Source organism: Manacus vitellinus, unplaced genomic scaffold, assembly GCF_001715985.3.
Source record: "Manacus vitellinus isolate BGI_N305 unplaced genomic scaffold, ASM171598v3 scaffold_5_pilon, whole genome shotgun sequence".
NCBI classification, from domain to species: domain Eukaryota; kingdom Metazoa; phylum Chordata; class Aves; order Passeriformes; family Pipridae; genus Manacus; species Manacus vitellinus.
This window is the reverse complement of record NW_021940682.1, coordinates 36,236,792-36,259,879: the sequence shown is the minus strand read 5'-3', so window position 1 is coordinate 36,259,879 and position 23,088 is coordinate 36,236,792. Positions and strand designations below refer to the sequence as shown.

General features: G+C 35.6%; 1 protein-coding gene across 2 annotated transcripts; it reads right to left on the bottom strand.

Annotated features, from left to right (window-relative positions):
- Positions 1 to 4,239: 4,239 nt before the first annotated feature.
- On the bottom strand, positions 4,240 to 22,758 carry RPAP3 (RNA polymerase II associated protein 3). 2 transcript variants are annotated; one of them, XM_018080671.2, is made up of 17 exons: positions 22,517 to 22,758; positions 21,372 to 21,530; positions 20,690 to 20,830; positions 20,078 to 20,200; positions 18,754 to 18,881; positions 18,052 to 18,173; positions 17,638 to 17,708; positions 16,299 to 16,427; positions 14,807 to 14,934; positions 13,091 to 13,212; positions 11,743 to 11,813; positions 11,461 to 11,577; positions 9,291 to 9,502; positions 7,982 to 8,177; positions 7,358 to 7,455; positions 5,835 to 5,939; positions 4,240 to 4,738 (listed from the first exon to the last, which is right to left on the bottom strand). In XM_018080671.2, the coding sequence occupies exons 2-17, from the start codon at positions 21,522 to 21,524 to the stop codon at positions 4,681 to 4,683; spliced, it is 1,974 nt and encodes a 657-aa protein (XP_017936160.1). In that variant the 5' UTR covers positions 21,525 to 21,530; positions 22,517 to 22,758; the 3' UTR covers positions 4,240 to 4,680. The 2 variants fall into 2 exon arrangements, with proteins under 2 accessions (XP_017936160.1, XP_008924789.2); XM_008926541.3 differs by having other exon boundaries at positions 5,839 to 5,939; positions 22,517 to 22,756.
- Positions 22,759 to 23,088: the final 330 nt, after the last annotated feature.

Below are 23,088 nucleotides of genomic sequence, written 5' to 3'. Positions count from 1 at the left end.
AAAAAAAAAAGAAAAAGAGACCACTGCGTAAAACCCACACAGCTTTACTCTGGCAATCAATCTGAACTGCATGCTTAAGAGATGTGATGACAGTGAAAAATATAATTTCACCTTTTATTCTGAAAGTTGTACCTTCCCTTAGCCTAACCAGCAAAGAAAATAAGGTCAGATAAATCACTACTGCAGTTCCAGGTCATTTGGCAGACTTGCATGTGCCAATATTAAACAAAGACTAAATTCAAGCTTAGAATGTGTTCCTGAGAGGTCAGGCTAATTTCCTGCTCTCTCAAGGATAACCAGTAACATGGGATTTTGCAGGGTCTTGTTGTCTTCTGAATAAAACAACCCTTAGAAATACACCTTAAGTTACAAAAGCATCATGCAAAAGCAGCAGTGATACGATGCAGTTCAAAACACTATTTGCTCTCCATGATCTGAGAAAGAAAAGAGTTTGATTGACAGTTGCTAGGAAAGAAAGCTGCAGGGCTAATCTTATCTGGGGAGAAGTGAGAGTCAATAAGTGTGCAGCCCTATGCTTTATTAAAGCCCTTATTGCTATTCCTAGAAAAGCACCAATTTACTGAAAACAAACAAATGAAAAAACCTACCGGCAGAAGAGACTGGTAGAGCCTCGTGCCTTACAATTGCCACCAGATGGGACACAGGTGAAGGCGAAGAGGATATATATGTAATGCTCCACATTTTAGATTCTAATACTGACAGTTGAGCAATCTCAAGCTGCCTAGCCTAAATACAGCACCTAAATACAACCTTGAAAGCTTCATGTACTTTGTCTTCCCTCTGCTTCCTCTGTTGTAGCACTGCTCATTAAGGTTTCATGGTAAGAAAATATAAGGGCTGGAAAAGGTACAGTAGAGTTGACAGCTACTAAATAAATGATAACAAGTTCAAATTGTGGCAATGGAAAGAGAGGACAGCAAGTGTAAAAATGGACCAACCAAGGAGCTCTTCAATGATCTCAAAAGAGAAAAGCATGTAAGTAATTAAAGTGAGGACAGATTGTTTTAAGAATTATTAAGAGTAATAAGAAAACACAGAACCAAAAGAAGATGACAAAATGAGCATCAGTTGACAGGAGTAAGAAGAGACTGCTCTGTCAGTGCACCAGCAATAAAAGAAAAAAAACAAGGGAAGTGTTAGTTATGCAAGATGAAAGAAAAACAACCGACAGCTGATGACATTAGTAATGAACTGTTCAATATCTGTTTCCACTTCAGTATTCCCTAGTGATGGCAACTACAAGCAACCGTATCCACATAACTGACAAAGCAAGCTCTCTGCCTAGTAAGAGGAGAATGAGTTAGAACATAAGTTTCCTGAATTTCAGTGTTCACAGGACCCCAAAGACTTATACTCTATATGTTAAAAATGGGTATGCTAACCTCATATTAATATTAAAATTACAAAATATATAAATATAAATTTATATTAATAAAATAATTTTAAAAGTAGCTTCAAAAGCAATAGTGGTAGTTGATGTGAGGATTAGCAAGCTGAAATGTCTATTTTTAAACAGAACAACAGGTAAGAAGAGAAGCAGCAAAACCTTCTTGAGCAGAGTCACGACCATTAATTTTTAATCCTGAAAGTTTTTTTTTTTAACAAGTACTCAAACTATATTCACCTATGCTTTCCACAGTAACTGAAACAAGTCCACCAAGAACAAGTTACGTTAAAATCCTTTCTTCCACAGTAGTGTAACGAAAACCAGTAAATCAAGCATCTTTATCTTGTCATGTGACTGTCACAGGACATTCTTATACGCAAGACAAACACAGCTCTGATTAAACTATTACTTTACAAATGCAGAGCTAGTTAGTTATTGGAAAGGCAAAAAATAAAGTCACAGTCTACTGTCAAAAGGGAAAGCTGTAAGGATGTTCTGTAGAAGCATGCCTTAGGACAAATTCCATCAATATTCTAACAACCTGGATTATGAAATCAATAGACAATATGGAGTTTGAGTGTCTCCTAGATCTACTGAAAGACAATATTCAAATTTAAAAAATGATCTTGACAAGTTAAAAGGTTGTCTAGAAAAACATAACATTCAATAGTGACAAGGAATCATTCAAAACTCAAGTTTGAATCCATCACTGCAGCAAACATGATCTCAGATTTCTGACACCTTGAATGGTGCAAGATAGCAAAGGGCTATAAGTATTCTACTCTGTTTATCTGCCTCACACTATTTACATTATTTTTTTTTGTGACACAATAGCAATATAACCAGTGTAAAGCATATTGGATTAAAAAAAAAAAAAAAGAGGGGAAAAAAAAATCCACTTCTCTCGCCAAAAAGGATTCTTGACTTATTTCAAATCTAGAAATCTTCTCCATGTTTCATTAAACTCTCCAATTCAGAGATCTGGCAATCTCTAACAATTTAGAAGGGAAAAACACTGCCATCTCCTGGAGCAGGTGAAGCTGGCAGTTCTTCAAATGCTTTCTGTCTTGCATTGTTTTTTATGTATTGAAAAGTAACTTCGCGGACTTAACAAGTCACCATCAGATGTTGCATTTATAAATAAAAAGGAAAAGGCTACAGTAGCATATGATTTGCAAGATAAATCTTCTGGCCTAGGTTCAGTACCAACATGAATCGGGTCTGCTCATCCACTCCACCAAATTCTACATGCTTGAACAACTTCCTTTTCATCAGCCCTCCTCAACATGCACAAATCCTTAACAGAAATCTCTGTAAAAGCAGCAGTGGGACCAGAAACCAACCATGACAGCTTATTCTCATTAAAAGCATAGCACACTGCATGAGGTGGAGTTGTAAGTGACTCGTGGCCTACAGTTTTCAAATCTTTCTGCTATCAGCTTGCTTTTATTTTTGAAAGTCCCTATTCCAATCATTTGTTTTCATCCATCAGCATTCAAAAGGCAGCTTTTGAGAATGTACCACATGCTCTATTAGTATAACCCAGTCAGGCATACTCCTCTAGTCTACACTGAACAACCTCTAACAGTGCATAGGAAGGCACACTCTATCTACAAAATCTATACTATGAAATTACTCTGCTAAGTACTCCACCACCCCTCTGTCCCCGGGCATGGTGTCTATTAGTTACAGTAGTATCCCTGATACCTTCTCCAAAGTGCTTTACAATAAGGGGAATAAATAGCCCGTTATCAGTAACTTGGGACACACCTAGAAATAACAATTCATATTGCAGGTAATCTGCAAGCAGTGTTATATAAGGGCTCTTCCATTTCCCCAATAACACTGGCTATTCTCGTGCTCAGTTCCAGGACTAACTGGAAACTGTTTTAGGGACTGAGTGTCAGTACTGTTCCTGTCAGTTGCTACCAAGCCCAAGGATTTAGCTCAGTTAGTTTTTTTTATGTGGATTATATCTGAACTAGGACATAACACAGCTCTTATGTTTTAAAATTATTTTTCTAATACTGACTACACAGAAGACAACATTTATACCTTTTCCTATTAATCGATGTTGGGAGTTGGAAGTCTTTTTGAACGCTGTAGCTGTTCAATCATTCCTCTTAAAAACAGCACAACTACCAAAAAAGCATTAATATCTAAAAGCTTCCATAGTCAGAGAAGCATCAGTACAGCACAAGGGCTGAATCAGGATGAAAGCAAACTGGCAGAATATTAGTATCTGCAGGATAGAAGAGCCTGCAGTCAAACCTAGAGACACAGGCAAATTTTTAGATACCACCACTTGGATACTACAATTAAATCTTACAGAATATTTGGCAAGTGCTATTATTTCCTCCTTCTGGTCATGTGAACAGTACAAACAGTTTATTAAGTCTAATGTTCGATCTTATCTAAGAATTTCAGTTAATTTCATGTTTTTGCCTTCTTCATACTAGAAAGGTATTTTGCTTAGCCTCCTGAGTCATCTTAAGGGGTTTACCTGGTTAGGAATAACTGACCCAAAAGGTAAGTTTTACCAGATTATGTTAAAAACATTCTCGAAAGAAGTGTTTTTCATTAAACTTTTAGTTTAATTGTACAGTATTTGTCTTCCTTCTATTCTGCAATTACAGTTCAGGTTCACAGGAATAAATTCCAAGGTTCTCAGCTGCCAATGCCAAAACTCCACTTTTAGGTAAACTCAAGTAAAAATTTTGGAATTTTTTTGCCATCATAACTCCGGTTCGCTTTGCACAGTACAGGTTCTGATGTGATCTTTAGAGAAGAGTAATTTGGTACCTTAATTAAAAAATTCCTTAAAAATGCAGTAACTTCAATTCAACATTTATTTAGTTTATTTTCTAAAATAAAAAACCATGCACATTTCTAATATACAACATTTGATTCTTACCAAAGACATGTTTATAATTTTTTTTTCTTTTTAATAAAGATCTCTATCTACAGTCCAAATCCTGAATGCCAACCTGCTCAACCGTTTCTCAGGCAAACAGATTCTACTGAAGAAAATGTAGATTTGTATTGTTTCAGGTCCTGGAAAGCAACTGTACCTGCAGAACTAAATAATTATCTCTTCAGGCAACTGCCATTTGGCTAAACCAAGTTTAAGAGTTTCATTATTTATAAAAAGCAACAAAATTCCAGTCTTTATACATTTCCTAGCTGATTTCCACATGAAAAACATGCAGAAATGAAAATTTACACGTCAGTCATCTTACTAAGAGAAAATGCCATATTTCTTCTCCAATTCTTCAACAGAAGCATCTTTTAATCCCATGTGGTTCACATGATTGAATAACACCCGTGTAACTGTAAAAGAAAATCCCAACATGAACAGTTATTTTTGTGATTCATGCTCTTAAGGTAAATTAGTCCAATTCTTTCCCCGGTGAGAGAAAGGGGTTTATGGATTATATAGCTGAAGTATGAATACATTTTCAGAACTGCTGAGGATGAACAAAAGCAGCAAAGGGAAACTCTCACTTTGTTTTGACGCCCAGGAACTGCCTAACAACATATCCTTAAACAGTGTATAATCCGGACAACAGAGAGCTTTTATTTTGTTTACTACCTTGACACTATGCCATTAAATGCAGAAGATAAAAGTTAATGCCAGATGGCAGATAAAGCTTAGATAAGGTTAAAGGCGTGAATGCAATTTTTAAGAGGAATTTACTTGCACTTAAATAAGTTATTTTATTTTAACAAAATTCACATATCAAAATTTTGAAAGTATAAGGGTTATTAGTGAAACTCAGATGTAGATTGTAAATTTAACATTATTTGATTCCAGAGAAATGTTTTGCTTATAAGTATCTCACTATTACATAGTCTGTCTGCTGTGCTAAATAAATAAAAAGTTTGACATAAACCCCACTTTCATAAACCATAAACTCAAGCCAATGTCAACTTGAATTGCAAACTAAAATAACTGATGCCTCAAGAACAGGACCGAAAACCACGCTGAGTGGTTTAGAGACATTTGCATTCTTTTGCCAACAGAAAAGTCAGGATTTGTCAAGAAGTAGTTGTAAATTGTGGAAACTGTGTAATCTGGATACCTGTTATCTCAGATACAAGATTTCATACAAATTCATAAATATTTTACAGTACCAGCTAGAAACTGACATGCTAGTGAAGCTTATTTTATCAGAATAAAATGCAGCAGCATTACTGATTAAAATAAGAGGATTTAGCTGTAGTTTTCAAATCTAAACAATAAATAAGAAATCAAAGGATTAAGAAAAACTACACAACACTCATATTAACTTCTAAACCAATCAAAAAGCTAGACAACTACAGTGATTATTATATGGAATAAACAAGAATAGCACTAAACTTTACATATTTTTTGTTAGACTCTAAAGTATCAGAAAATAAGTTTAAAAAAGCACTACCAAATTACTTACTTTTTTTCTCTGAGCCTGACATAAACATTACTGCCATATCAAATCTTTTTAATTCAGAGAGCCTCTGGAGGATTTCAAGGATGAGTGATGGCTCCTCTTTCCTGAAGAAGATTATTAGAAATATAAAAATAACTACTGTTGATTAGAAAGATCCAGTAACTGCAAGCAATATTAAACAATTCAGGAAGAAATTAGAGGACCAGAAAACGGAATTCCCTTCTCTGCCTCTCCTATTCCCTATCTTTCTTGTCTTTCCTGTTCATTCTTCCATTCACAATGCAAAAAGTCAATATCCAGAAACCTTTATGTAAGTATCATTATTCCACAGAGCAAGAGTGAAGAAATATAAAAACCTAGACTGATGCAAACTGACTGCTGGTCCTGTACAGATTACCTATCACATGATTTAATGCTTACACCTGGCCATAACATCATCATTTTTATACATATTGGGTAGTGTGAAAGGAAGCAGCACCTGTGGCCACAAGAAGCTCAGTGAACAGCTGAGCCAATTACAGTTGCCTAAATTTTTATCCATTCAGAAAATCCCTAGACTGTGTTCATTTTACATTCTTCTGGTCAACAGTAAACAGACATTGTCACAAATACTAACGAACTATTTTTCTTCCATAACTTCACACTTCTTCAGGAGGGAGACAGAACTTTCACCTCACAGCAAACAATTTCAACTTCCTAGCCTTTATATGTCATACCACCAAATGCAGGACAGTATGTCTGAAGATGGCATTTTTCATCCATATAACAGATATTTTACCTCTAGGGAAACCAAGGGAAAGGCAAACATTGATTTACGTTTGCTCTTCTACATAAAACAATGCCCTAAAACATTTCTAGTGTGTGCTTGCAGGCAGAGTATTTCAGAGAAGTGGTACACTGCCTCTGACAGGTAAAATGAACTTTAGCACTCAAATGGTAGTGTGGATAGAAATTTCAAAAATATTTTGTCAGGTCCTGTCCTATCAGAACTTCAGTCTCCAACACACATTTACCACAGGTTACTGTAAAATGCTAGCACATAATTAGAAGGCTCAATGCATCACAATAAGCATTAGCATAAAACCAAACCTCTCAGAATTTCTCAACTTTAGAAAGTTAAAATAGAAGACTGTGCAATTATATGTGATAACAGAATATATAGAGTAATATGAATAAAAGTTATTTCATATAGTCTAATGCCAGTTTCTGGTGCTCTTTAGAAGAACTAGATTCAACAACCCACAGTGAAAAGTATTTATTTCTTCACTTCTTTTCTATCTGATTTTTCAAGATAAGTTTCGTTTCTTATGAAGGAACAATTGAGTCATTCCAATTACTGTATCATGTTCATGTAATGTTGTGTGCTGGAAGTAATTTCGTATGCCCAAGGTTGGGACTAGAGAGAAAAAAACCCCAAACAAACACACAATAAAAAACCAACCTCCCTGCTGTCAAAAAAAACAAACACCCCAAACCCCTCAGAACAGTAATAAGCAATGTAAAACAAAGGAGTTAAACTTACTCAATGTAGAAATCATGTAGAATTTTCAGTATCTGGTTAAACAAATCTGGATCTAAGGATTTCTGAAACAGCTTTGCATAAAGCGAGGGCTCTATTTGCTTTGGAAAAATTAAAAAAGTGTTATTTTTGGACAAAACAAATACACCTGAGTCATGACAATTAGATTTCCATTTTAAGAATGTCTTGGACAATGTTGAAGCAAATAAAACTCAAATCACACTATTTGACATTAAGTATCAATTTTTGGGTTGGTTTTGACTGTGTTTCAAGTATTTGTTCAGTTTAAAATTGTTGCTATGTCTAATTACCCTAGAAGCATTCACTTGAAAAATTAGAATTTTACATGGTTACCAATGTATTTAAGTCTTTAAAGAACAAGGGCCTATGTTTCGAAAAAAAAAAAAAAGATTATGCAGAGACTGTACTCAAAGTGAGTGAAAAGTCAGGCACAAGAGAAGAACTACTCAAATGTGGACCAAACTTTGTGAAGGCCATTAAAAAAAAGGGGCTATGGTACACTGTTAAGACATTCTAAACACAGCTATCTCTTACACCTAAGTGTACTGTTTCTTCAACATCAGTTGGAGAACTGTCCAAGCACTGTTGATACTCTACATTTCATACCTTCAGGTACAAATACATGTTTTCTGGGCAGTCTTTTAACTTCCTGAAGTCAGACTCGAGCTGGAAAGAGTTTGCAGGAACAGCAGGAACTGGAGAAGCAGACGTAAATGATCTTCTGATATCTTTTTCTCTCTGTTTGCTTGCAGGGGAAGATGGATGCAACGTTGATGAAATTCCTTTCACACTAACAGGAAGCCTGCAAAGGCATTTTGAAACACATAATCAAGAAAACATTTAAGGAAATCCTACACTGAGACCTAACCATTTTTTTTAAATAACGTGTTTTAGCTTAAGCAGATATTTAAAAATCCCTTCAGTTTATAGAAGCTTTATATTCGATTCACCTTTTCTAAAAAAAAACACCATCACATCTGCAAGTACTTAAACTTACTCTCTCTATTTTGTTTCTGGAAATAACTGCATTTTATGGTAGGTTTCTCCCATACACATCTAAAAAAAAAAAAACCAATTGCAATTTCATAATGCAAAACAATAACCATGTCAAATGAACAAACTGGTTTCAACACTAATAGCAGTGGATCTATTTTTTGTCTTATAAGTTGTCATTTAAGTCCATTTATTTTTTAGACATTATAAAATGGCTAAGAATATACTTTTTTTTTCTAAAATCCATCTAACTGAGTTGGAAAAGGTGGGTGCAAGGGAAGTGTTTCTCACATGAATTCTTCAATCAGGGTTCCATAAAAAGTATTTACTATTAACAGAATGAGACCGTGTCAATGCAGTGGACAACAAGTAGGGTTCCACACTCAGCAAGGAGTGTTCTATACTTTAGTGTAGTTTCAGCAAGCCAGACTTCAGTTTGCCTAACTAACACAGTGTAACTTAGAAACTCTGAGTAAACCTTAAGTTATTAGCTGCATGCTTAGCAGAGGAAAGGGTGGTGACACTCATCTGCTCCTCTTCTCTCACACAACTGGTGTGCAAAGAATACTTGAACTTTGCCCAAAATCTATTCTAAACCACTACAAATAAAAACCACAGCTAGGGAAAATGAAGTGCACAAGCAAGAGAGAGTATGGCATGCAGGAAAACACTATGAATTTATTTTTATTTTCAATGTAAGAATGAGTTTTCCATCTGACACTAAATAGATCATACTTGGCTCCACCACTGCACAATCAAAGAGGCAGATGTGCCATAACTGCAGTTTCTTTCAACATTTTCTTTTTAATTCAGATTCTCCAAAATATCTTTGATACCTCATCACATGTAGACATCCGGAAATGAAGATTACATTTCAACTACACTTACCTTTTTAAAAGAGGATCAGAATTACTATACTTACTTTAATGGTGACGCATCACTGATTTCTTCTATTTTCAACTGCTTTGCTTTTGGAATATCTGTTGTAGCTAACAGATCATCCTGATCTAGAGTCTCTGTTGTTTCAACACTCAGTGAATTCCTCCAGTTATTGACTAAAGAAGTAGTGCCGGGCAAATCACCATCTGGTGTATCATCATCAACTTCTTCAATTTCTATTCTTCGCAATGGCTTCTGAACAGAACACATACCTCATGTCATATGCAGACTCAAACACAAGTGTTTATACAGGCCCCCAACACAGCTGTGTATAATTTAAAATAATCTTATCATAACCAAGTTACATCTGTAGCGGTGCACACAGAAGACACTTTCAATAAAGCTAAATGGTAAAAAAGGAAACTTCATTAAATTCTACATGAAGCCTGATATAACAATTTTATTGCTTTACCCTCATAAACCAGTATATCCTTACTCTAGAGGATCTCAGAATCTGCATTGTGTTTTCACCGTAATAATTAAAATAATAATAATTAAAAACCTATACTTTTTTCGGCTAAGGTTGAAAAAGCAAGATCTATCATATGTTGGCCAATGATGTAGCCTAGCTTTGTATGTAATCTAGGAAGACAAGTAAATATCCAGCAATATAAGCCTTGACCCACAACTTAAAATCCTGATATAATAGATCTCTGTAACTCAACCCTGCTGACTGATCAAGTTTCATATATCAAAAGGTAATTAACTGCACCACTAAAGAACACAGTAACTAAAAAGTTTCAGCTTCTTTAATCTCTACATGATTATGATTATTTTTGGCCATCACCTAGCACCACCTTTGCAGGTCTTACAAAAAAAAAAAAAAACACCATCACTTTTTGCTTTGGAATTTCATTTTCTGAACATGAATACAGCACATATTGCTCTAGAAATATTGATGCAAATGCACATGATTAAACATACTCAACAACTGAGACTTCCAAGAAATGGCAGATTTCTCTGTCCAACTCTAACACGATCTCATTGGTAAGTCTTCACTGCAGTTTGCAGACTGCTTTAAATTACATCAAAAAAGCCCCTTGTCATCTTGGTGTATTGACAGCCAATACCATCTCATCACTGTGGCTGACTAGTGGATATGAAATAAAATTACAGTTCTCTCTGCAATCGTTGGGCAGTATTAAAAGCACAGATTTTCATCTATACTTCTACCTTAACAGAATAACAAGAGAAATACAAGCAACCTTGTATCTCCTGGACACTTTATATATATAATTGTCTGTAGCACTTCAGGTACTTCAGACCTGAAATTAATTTTGATTTATAGAAATATTGTATCTAATTATAGAGAGCACATAATAATCCCTCCTCCCAAAGGATCAAAATAACCACTTTCTACTAAAAGTATCCATCTGAATTATATATTCCATGAAGGTAAACAAATGTTTTCAAATTATCAAAAGCAGAACACTACATAGTGTAAGTACATACAAATAAAAGTCTGAGCAAGCTTTGCACTTATGTAACTCATTTCTCAATGTATAAAGATTAAACGTACTAAAGGAGGAAGCCTAATAAAGAATGCTGCTATAACTCTCTGTATTATCATATTTTTTCATATATATATCTCAGTAATCTGAGTATAACCACTGATAATTCATAGTCAAGAAATACTGTTTATTGAAAACCAATACCCAGCTGTTCTACAGTTTATGAAATGAAAATGCAGGCTCAAAGCTCTGGCAATAGCTCTACATGACAGCAGCATAGGCAAAATGTCTTGTTACCACTATGGTGCTGCTGTAGAAACTGTAAACAGCAGAAGAAAAGAAGGAAAGTTTAGCCAGAGTTTTGTCAAGTATGTGATCAAACACAGAGACTCAACTGCCTCCCCTTTCCTCTCAATTGCAATGTTTGCTATAGACACGGGTCAGGGCTATGGGGTTGCCTCCCTACTTCACGCTATAAAAGTACGCGTACACCATATTTTCTGAGGGTGGTACTGTAGGCTGAATGCTTACACCACTGCTGCTGTGAACTTCAGCATTTCCATGTACGTGTATGTTCTTGAAAAATATCAAGAGTAATTTTTGGCTTTCCACAGGCCAAGAGTTAATCTACAAGAAGTAGATTTTTAACTTTAAGCTCTACTTTACCCATCATTACAGAAAGCAACTCACGAAACAACTTACTGTTGATTTAATCTGTAATGGGTCGTCAATCAGTTTCACTATATTTTTTATTTCCGTTTCTTTTATCAATACCGCAGGATATTCTTGGCGAGTTTGCTGTTCTTTCTCAGTTAATTCCTGAAAAAAATTAGCAAGTTATCCAAAAGATCAGAAGTTTCATGAATAATTACAAGATGTTAAAAATAACGTAACAAAGAATAAAAAATTCTAATACTATACTATAGCCTTACATAAAACTCCCAAAGAAACAAAAAACCACCAAACTTGTGTAAGTATACATACATTCCTTATTTTAGTGAGTTCGTTTATTGCTTGTTTATTTCCAGGTTCCAGCTTCAGAACAGCTTCAAAATCTGAGTGAAAAACAACATATAAATTGTGGATTTTACAAATTACAGTGTACTCATGGAATATTTTTAAACCTTCTATTTTCCTTTCATAGCTCTTAAATTAAAGGCAGGTAAGTCATGGAATCACAGAATGGGGAAGGTTGGAAGGCACCACGGTGGGTCCTCTGGTTCAACCTCCCTGCTCAAGTAGGGTCATCCTAAAGAACATGGCACAGGATTGTGTCCAGATGGTTCTTTAGTATCTCCAGTGAGGGAGACTCCACAACCTCTCTGGGGAATCTGTTCCAGTCACCCACACAGTAAAGAAGTTCTTCCTCATATTAAGGTAGAACTTCCTGTGCCTCAGTTCCCATCACCTCTTGTCCTAATGCTCAGCACCACTGAGAAAAGCCTGGATCCATCCTCTTGGCACCCACCCTTCAGATACACTCATTGATGAGGTCCCCTCTCAGATCTGGAATCACTAGGGCTGAGAAGAAGGGCAGGATCACCTCCCTCGACCTGCTGGCAATGCTTTTCCTAATGCACTCTGGGATACCACTGGCCTTTCTGGCCACAAGGGCACACTGCTGGTTCATGGACAGCTTGTTGTCCACCAGAACCCCCAGGTCTTTCTCTGCAGAGCTGCTTTCCAGTAGGTATCCCCCAGCCTGTCCTGGTGTATGGAGTTATTCTTCCCCAGGTGCAGGACCCTGCATTTGACTTCGTTGAGTTTCTCTGCCCATCTCTCCAACCTGCTGAGGTCCTTCTGAAGGGCTGCACAGCACTCTGGGATGTCGGCCACTCCTTCCAGCTTTATGTCACCAGGGAACTTGCTGAGGAGGCATCTGCCCCTTCATCCAAGTCACTGATGAATAAGTTAAATAATCCTGGGCCCAGTATTGAACTGTGGGGGATACCACTAGTGACAGGCTTCCAATTAGAGCCTATGACACTGATTACAACCCTCTGGGATTTGCTGTTCATTCAGTTCTCAACTTACCTCAGTGTCCACTCACAGGTCATCCTAATGCTTATACCATGACCCACTTTTTAAACAAATTTTTCAAACTATTTCTTACTACTTATCATAAACAACAACAGTTGTAATTTCAAACAAAACTGTCTTCCCAACACATGGATACCAACACAAGAGTTTTTATACATGTTCAGTGAAACCCAACTAAATCCCTCAATTTTTCCTTTTTGCACTGATAATCCCGATTAGTCAGAGTAAAAAAATCAGCATGTCCTTATACTGATCTCTTACCTGTCACATTTAGGCTAATTCAAAGTCATACCTTGCATAGCTTCTTTTAGCTTTCCAAGTGCAACTCTGGCAGCTCCTCTTCTGGCAAAAGCTTTAGAATAGGAGGCATCTAAGAGCAGAGCTTGTGTACAGTCATCTTCTGCCTCTTCATATCTCAGCAAAAGAGTAGTACAAAATTAATAATCAGTTTCAACAGGAAGTTTCAACTGAAAAGACAGAGCTACCCAAACCAACTAAAATATAAAGGCAGATCCTAATTGCCTACATAGATATACATGTCACTAAGCTAAAATGTAAAAAAACCCCAAAAACTCGTAAAATACGATTTTTCAACACCTTGAAATTTGAGTCAAATCTTTTTGTATCTCATAATAGAAAAATTCACTTCCTTTGTGAAAATAAATGTTTAAAGTTTGTCAGAGCAGAGGCCACTCAATAGCCTTAAAATCAAAGTCGGTACCATGGCTTTGTACTTCTGAAAACCAGAAATACCATTACAATAAAAAAGCACAAGAAAGGAGAAGCAAGCAAACATGAGAATAAATTTTTCTACATCTGAATTTCTGTGACTTGTCCTTAACTATTTCAAAATGGAAAGTTCAGTATATCCTTGCATTAATGTCATTTGTTTCATTTTAAGATCAAATTTTTCCAGCCCATTTGTATTTAGTTATATTAGATCATGATTCCACTATGTGCTCATTAAAGTATTTTCATTCATTCCTCTTCTCCTTCTTCAAACTATCACTAAATTTATTGAAATTAATTTTTATTTGCAGTTCTTATCGATACTAGCAGTTTGTATGAATACCAATGAGCTTCTGTTACATTTTATGTTTGATTCTCTTTCCAATGTAAAGACTCACGATACACAGATTTATCATACAGAATCGATTTGCTTGCTTGGCAATTCAATTAAAGTATCACTTCCTCTGAATCTCAGAGAATATTATTTGTATTATGATGTACTTTAAATGGTAAGTGCTGTGTCAGAAATACTACCCATGCAACCTATTTTACAATATCCTAATTTGAGATCAATGTACTGTCTCTACAGATACCCAGCCTCGTCACAGAACATAACACTGAGCTCTCTGCTTCTCATGCTACCATCTTGAAAGTTTTAAACTACCACACCATCAGGGAGTCAAAAAAAAGTTCAGACTTCAAAAATGGTCATATGGAACTTATCTAGTTCGCTAAAAAGCATGCATTTCCTACTGTTTCTAGGTTATCTGGCTAAAGCTTAATTAAAAATAAACAAACTACACATACATGTCTCCATTAGTGAACTTAACAAAATAGTTTAAAAGATCACATTTTCCAGAAAAATCTTCTATTCATTCCCTTTGAAGTCAAAAGCTATAATCCACTTCTTTTTACAGTGCAACATTAGTAGCTGAGCATGCTTTATAGTCAAAAAAGACAAAGGTTTGGGCAGTTCCTTTCAGAAAGGTGACTATCTGAATTTTATGTACATAAAAGAACAAAAATCCAACTTTAGAAACTATAATTTCATACTGGTGCTATTTTACTCTCTCAGAACTTTTTCCTACATAATGCATTGCAAGATCACACACAGATTTGTTCCCTTTCCTTTACTGCTTTCAACATGATTTATTCTATACTGAATTCTAACAAGACTTAGAAGGAGTGACAATAACTCAACCTGAATGAAAATCCACTGGATCATTATTCCGCCTAGTTCCCATGAAACAAACACCACAGCATTTGCAGTGCCACTTACTTCTCAATCTTTAGGTAGGCCATGGCTCTGTTCGCCGGCAGCAGCGCATTGGCGCCATCTGCTGCGATACCACGGGTGTAACATTCTATTGCAGCCTCGTACTTTCCTTCTTTGAAATAACCATTACCCTGGAACATTTAGGTCAGAAAAAAAGAGCATTAAGAAAGATCCAGTGCAACGAGTCCTCTCAACAGACAGGGTCACAACATCACAAATCACAAAGAACACCCATATCAAGGCAGACATTTATGGCATATTTCCTCACGTCTAGGCAGAACACAAAAGGTATCTTACTTCTTTCTAATACTTCAAGGATTAAAACTCTGCATGTGGCAAATTTTTAAGTGCAGACTTGTAAGCCCACAACTTCTTATTTATCTTGATGCTTGATGTGCAGGATAAGCTATCCTGTACCTCCCAAATTGAAACATGACCTGAACCTTTACAATTCCCCTTTCAAGATGACTTCTGCACTGCACAAATCCATCTTTGTCCTGCTACATCCATGAATCTTATCCCCAAATATTACTTGGGTCCAAATGTTGTTGTTTTGTAATTAATGTTCCATACAAGAAAGTTATATTACTTTTTTGTTCGATTTTGGGGGACTAAATCTTTTGCTTCTCAGTACTAATATGAGGCCACATATCTTCTCTGCTACTACTCTACTCACTGGCAAAAAATGAAAAGCCACAGTTCAGATTTGACAAGATCCATGTTGCCAGGAACAGGCCTGCAGTGAGTCAACTTTGCTACCAATGAAGTATCGCATTAGACTGAAATTTCTGTTCTACGATCTATTCAAACTCTTGTTCCTTTTACCTACTTAATATAGGGTTTCATTCTTTTCCTACTAATTACTTCTCACAACCAGTAAAACAAATCTGAATATTGATAACAAGTCAGAAGTTACATAGCTAGGTAAGTGAACAGATATAAAATTTTGGTTCAGTTGGTAATGTTATTTCTTAATTGAAAGAGTGGTGAGAGGGAGAAATCAATAAGCCAACTTTGAGTTAGAATATGTATCCAGAAATATGTTTTTATTGTCATTGCTGCCTGCACTCCCAAAGTCTGTCTTATAAGTACTTTTCACCACGTAATCAAAGGTTTAAAACCACAAGAAATAGTCCACAACTCTGCTTGGACAAACAGGGGTCAGAGTCAAGATGCATATAATAATGGAGAAATGGGATCTTTGTAAAGTGCAGTTCAGGTTCTACTTGTCTTACCACATATTTGAAATTTAGCATACGCAATTTGGGCCGTAAAAGCTACCTTGTATAATTATTCCTCGAGAAGAATCCAAACAGAATCCACTCACCTTCCTACAGAGCCCAAAATGAGAAACAATTAAGGTTACATCAAGGACATTGCATTTATGAAGTTCAAGATAGGATCAGGTTTAATTTATACATTTGCATAGCTATTATCACAACACAACACTTTTCTTTACTAGGTCTCTCCTGTTCCACCTGAACCTGTGATTTACCAGATCTTTTTCTGCAATAGCCTTCTGCTTGAGCTGCTGCTCTTCAATGCGCTGCTTCTCTCCATCTGTTAATCCTGTTCTGACATCTTCAAACTCTTTCTGTTCTGAACTTTCCTTTGATGACAGAGCCTGCAAAGATGTATTTTTTCTCTCAGTATTTCCCCGCTTACACATTTTCAGAACATAAATTATAAATTCTAAATTTTTAAGATGCAAAAATCTGCCAAACTTTATAAGAAATCCCTGTGTTGTAAATTGAATACAAATCGAAGAGACCATTTAAAATTGTTTCTTGAAAAATGTATTTCTATGAGCGACTGCAAGTCAGAATAATACTTGGTAAATAAAAAGTATGTAATTTCTGAAGCACAGTGCAAAATGACTCAAGAAACCTGTTTGTATATACTGCAATCCACAAATCATTTATTTCTTCAGTTCCTGGAGACTTTGTGTCTTCATTCCGAAAACAAATCTTTCAAGCACTTTCCAAAAAACAGTTAAAGAGGTATAAGGATATTCATACAGCATTGAGAGGTGAGCTTATATATCACAAGTCATCATAATCAACATTCTCTCCCTGTCATGAAAGGGATCAGAATTGCAGTAGAGTATTATGCTGTGCTAGGTTTAAAACAGCTTCCTGGTTTGGTTGACCACAGCAATCAGTGGGACTATAAACAGGCTAGCTGTTCAGTTTTAATTGCCAAGAGAACACAGAGGTTCTCTCATGTGTTGTGCTACCTTGTACCGAGCTTGACTGAAAGAAGCATTAACACAGGAAGTAGAAAATGAGGGAAAATTAAAAAAACCCCAACCGACCAGGAAAACCAAAACCAAACAAAAAAACCCAGGTGGTGTACACATAGTCGTAGTCTGCTGATTCACTATTACACTGATGTTTGTATATGTGCTAGTTTATCCAGAAGTCTCCTGGATAATTTATCCAGCTGTCTCCTTTGAGAACGCCCGCAGGATCACTCTCGAGGAGAAAAGACAACGCAGAAAGAACCGTGTCTTGCAGAATACACCATCTAAGGAGTCTTTCTGCTGTGCTTTTTGCAATCAGTTATGTCTGTCTCGTATTGGCCTCATTAGCCACCAGTGTGCCTGTATCAAATGTGGATAGAGTTTTCCTTAATTTTCGTTCGTGAAGCCTAGCCATGATGGTGATGAGTTTATCCAGAAGTAACTCAATTACAGATGTTGATCTCAGTGAACTTCAAATGCCATAAAAAGCACGAGAATTTGTTGAATCAGTTCTTGTTATAAATACAGACTGGTAAAGATATAAACTGAACAGGGTGTATTAATTTATGCTAGAATCTGTTAATCTTATTACCTGATCAATTTTCTTCAGTTCATTTTTAGCTTCAAAGTTGTTTGCATCCAGCTCTAAAACTTTTTCATAATCTATCAGAAGACCAGAAAAATATGTTTCAGGTAGGAAGGACAGACCAGTAAGAGCATTCTTTTGAGATAATCCTTTTTTTGTAGTTACTCAAGAAGCTTGAGATATTGCGAGGAATATATCATTCTAAGACATTTAAAGCTGAATTATTCTAGAACTACTAACATCTGCAGCAATCATTTGGACTTGCCACTTGAACTTATGCAACATAGTATTTCATTTCTTTGTTTATAGGAAAGGAAAATTAAATTCGTACCTCAAATAAGCAGATCACACAAGTCCTAATCAAGCAGACAGATGAACAGTTTATATGTATTCTGAGGAAAGAATTTTAAAAAGACCTACCTTCTTTAGCACCTTGAAGATTTTTCAAAGCAAAACGAGCAGCCCCTCTTCTCACATAAGCCTTAATGTAATTTTTATCTAAAGCAAGTGCTAAATTGCAGTCAGATTCTGCAACAGAAAACCTAGAAAAAAAAATGAATGAGCAGTTTGGACACATCTAGGTAACAAACCCCAAAACTTCAGTAGTTTGTCTTATTTGAACCTTCCCAGGTTCTTGATAACATGGAAACCTTACATACTTCAGAAGGGACACAGAACAAGTATTTAAACATCTCTTGATTTAGAATACATCAAAACAAGGAAAACAGAGGTCAACAACCTCTACTGCCACAGAAAAAATAACCAACTCCTCTGTAACCTTTCTACTTCAAAACAGGTCAAAGCCTTAGAAACAGAGCTCACTGAATCTGAAAGGCAATTTAGATGGTGAACTTCCTCTTTTTTCTTCAAGCATTACATTCTAACATAGAAGACAGTGAACTTCTAGCATGAAAGCAGAGGAAAAATAGATGAGGGAGACTACCAGATTCCTTATCCTAGTGATTCCTATCTTACTTCGAAATTGGAAAGTAGTCTGCAACAGTAGTTTTACAGAGACTATATCACAGCATGATATATAATCAAGACTTAAAACCAGACCAAAAATCTGAAGGTAGCATTTCAAGTAAGAAAACATTACAGATTTAACAATGCAAGTCTTACTTTTTCATTCTATAAAAAGCCGATGCTCTGTTTGTGGGCAATACTGGATTGTATGGATCAGAATGCATCCCTCTAGTATAGCATTTTATAGCTTCATCAAAGTTTCCTTGTTTAAAGTAGTTATTACCCTGCAAACAGAAAAAAGCCTTTTCAGTAAGTTACTTTACATTGGGAGAAACGTTGCTAATTTTTGGTGAAAGAAAAATAGAAAAATCAAATTTTGTATTTTAGAATGCTTAATCGTTTTTGTTCAACATTTCTCAAGAAGTACTATTTTACTGTGAAATCTGTTTTTAAACTAATATATTCTAAGTATCCCACATATTAAATAGTTCTCATGATATATCCTACAACATGGTTTTATAAAATATTGATTTTGAGTATCTGTAGGTCATTTCCAGAAACCTGTGACAAGCACATACACAGCTGCTTAAAGACTGAATTAATTTTTTAAAAGTTTTTAGTAACTAGATTAGGCACCTCTGCTTTCCAAGGTAATTATTGTAATTTCTCCCTCCTTTGGGACACAACTTTTATCTCTTGTACCCTCAAGTACTTCACTGCAGTCAAGATGATAATGGCAATGACACCTCAATTGCTCAGCATAGACTGCAGATTACACATTTAGGAATTTCCACAGTAGAACCCAAAAAAACCCCAAAAAACCCCCAAAAAACTTACAAAAAACCCAAACCAAAACTAAAACTCTTATGAAGTAAAGCATGCACTGACAGATGGGCTAGGTAATTGCTTAAAAACAAAGAACTTTCTCAAAACCACACAAGTTGCTGCACAACTTAGCCTATTCCTCATGCCAATGAATCATGAGATAGATCTCTCTCTGTATCCCACCTTATTAGGTAAAATGGAACTGGTACAAACTTGACATTACCAAGGCAGAGGAGACATACAAGTTCATACAAATAATTGAGTACTGGCCTCACAAATGGACTGTCTCTAAATCCTTGGGGACTTAGTTTGGGGCATTCAGATGTTTTGTTCAGGTAAAAAACTGTTTGATCTATATGGCAATTCTATACAGCAATTCAACTTCTCAAAGCAAAAAATCACCAACCCATTTATCATCATAAGCAACTATTAAGCAGAATCTGACAAACTTGCTGCTATTTGTGATGAGAAGAAACAGAATTGCAGTGAGAATTTTCTATTTAGGAATAGGCAGGAAAAGAGACATAAAAACTTCCAGATAGGAAATTCTTCTACCAGATGTGTGGTCTCAGTGGACGATCTTTAAAACAAACTACAAATGCTCCTACATCTAAATTGCTACTTTGCCAATAACACATATCTATAATGCTATAACCTTTTCCTTCTCTGCAAGAGCCTTTTCTGCATCTATACGAATTCCATCTTCTTCAGAGTCTGATTCTGGAGATACAGAATCATGAGTACTATCTTCTTTATCGAGTTCTTCGAGTATTTTATCCTGAAATCAGAAAAAAACCCAAACCACCTATTACCTTCATCATAATTCAACAGTGTAAAATAATAAAAGTAAGGCTTTCAGAAAATTATATATGTGTTTTCAAAAATCTTTACTCCTCTCTACTAAGTAGTATTTCACATTTCAAAAGTGAGAGAACTATCCTTTAATACTAGCAGCTGTGTTTAGTCTTAAATTCTAGTAGAATTATGACTTTTTCATAGACCTATTGTTAACACAGATTTTTTTTCCTTAAACTCAAATTCAATCTGCTGGATAAAAGCACAGTCAATAGAAAACCAAGTATTTATCAATATTCCAAATACTAAACACATAACCTTTTTGGGAGAAAGCTATTTTATGTTTATACAGTATCCAGCACAGTAAGAGACCATCTTGTAGACTGAACTCTCAGTACTCTAATAAAATTTTATTTAACACAGAATCAGCTGAGGACAAGATTCAGGTAACAAAGCAAATATTCTGACTCACCACATCAAGTTTTCCCCATGCTTCATAATCATAGGACTTAATCTTGTTTTTCTTGTTTTCTTCAGACGTTATCTTTGAAGGGACGTTACTTTTGCTTTTCTTCTTTTTCTTAAAAGCCTTGTTTCGAATTGGTGGTAAATTCTAAATGAAGTAATTTAATATAAAACAGATGTGTGAAAGTCACTCGCATTGAAGAATCTATAGTACCTATATCTAGATACATCCAGTGCGTATCCACTGACTAGTTTTATTTTAGAAATCCATCCAGCAAGCTGTTCTCATGAACTCCACAAAACCACTAAGAACAAGTATAAATCTTTCAATACATAGCATACATGCAGAGTATAACTGAAGAATAATTTCAGTATATTAAAATTCAGCAGTAAATAAGTGATACTGATGCTGCGAACAGAAATATTCTCCTAAATCTACCCCAAACTGACTAAAAATTTACTGGCCTCATCACCTCCAGAGGCTACTACCCCACAGTTCTGTTGGTGGAACAGTTTACAGAGGAATCTTTGGTCTACTTCAGATAAAGAATAAGTCAGCTGGGTTAGTTCACACCTTCTATTCAGATACTTTAAGTCAACAAATGTAATTTTGCTAAAGTAACATGTAATTATTATAAACACTATCACATTATGAATAGCTAAATTGACACTGGTCTTGTGATTTTTACCTCTTCTGGGACCCCACTCTGTTTCCTTAGTTCAGAATCCACTTCTTTAATATCTTTTTCCCAGCTCTCCAATTCTCTCACAAAATCCTGCAGCTCTTCAGCATTTTGTTTCATTTGCAGCTGTAGTTCTACCGTTTTATTCGGTGCATTCATTGTAATCTGCAAAATTCAAGGAAAAAAGCTTTCTAAAAAGAACTTGAAAGCATATAGAGAAAGAAGCCACTTATTTCAAAACTAAGAAGTCTGACTTATACGCAAGTCAGGCTTCCCAGTAGCATAGTAGGAACCTTAAATACTAAGAGACTAAAAAGAAACACAATTTAAACATCATTGAAAATATGAAGGGAAGCCATTATTTGGATATAACAAAGTATATCATAACAAACAAGTCATGCTTTCCTGACTAAAAGCGCCCAACAAGTCAATGGTAATCCTGAAAGTGCCAGAAAGTCCCCAAAACTTAATAATTATTAATAGTCATCATAAATTTTGCTCTTAATTTTACTATCTTAAGTGAGGAAGTTGTATTATCAAAAATATCAAGTACCAATTAAAAAGTAATCTTACAAATAAAAACTTTGGTTACAATTCAGAAAAAAACCCCATGTTTGTATAGTTCATAGCACAAAAATCTGAAAGGATGAAGCAACCATGTTTTGAAAACAACCATGATTAAGTAATTCATGATGAGCTAAATACAAACTTAGAGAGGGAGATTTATAAATGATTGCTAACTATAACCTCTTGACTGAAAGCTTCAGGATCTGTTACAAGCCTCATGTAAGTATAAATAAACTATTTACAGAGATAGTAGACATAAAATATTTAAGAGAAAAAAGACTAAATTATTTAACATTATTTATTTAACATTATTTTTAACATCTAGTAAGATAACAACCTAATATCATAGCAATATAAAAATTTTTGAGCCAAATAAAGTTAATGATTTCTGCAGTTCAAGGGACTATCCATATTCATAGACAAGGGTCTCAAAGAGATGGAAAACCACATTGTATTATTACTAGTAAACTAATGCCACCAAAGTAGAAATGTTTTTACATCCACAGAAGTAAGCAGCTGAGTAGATGCCCTGCTGCAGCAGTTGTGCTTCTTCCTAGTTCATACATAGGTGGTAACATACTTACACTGAACAACTTATTTTTCTTGAAGTCTTCTAAATAGTTGGTCTATTTGAAACAAAGCAGAAAAAAACTTTGGATGGAGCAAAAAATGCATATCTTTCATCACATTTCCAATAAAGGTGCTTACTATGTTTTTTTTCCCACCTACAACTGCTCTCCCATACAGAACTCTCTCTTTAATATTCAGCCTAATAATTTCGTGAAACCTGTGCATGGACACACCAAATATTCCACACAGACTTGTGTATCCTGGCCAATGGTAGTTAGAACAAGACACTTCAAAAGATGAGAGAAAATTCGCTGTGACCTGCTGAACTTTTCTTTTTGCCATGACTGACTGAAACAGTTTCCACTAGACATGTGGAAATCTAACATGAAATCCGTCTGTTTCTTCTCTGGCTGTTTCGTTCCAGTGTATAATGTAAGTTTGCTCCGTCACCCCCCAGCCGTACACATCTTAGCAACAATCTTAATCCACGCGGTGACAGCGGCCGCTTCACAGCACAGCTCTTACACCCTTTCAAGGCGCTTTTACTGGATTCTCAGAGCTGGGCCCTCCCCAGCACCCGAGAGCC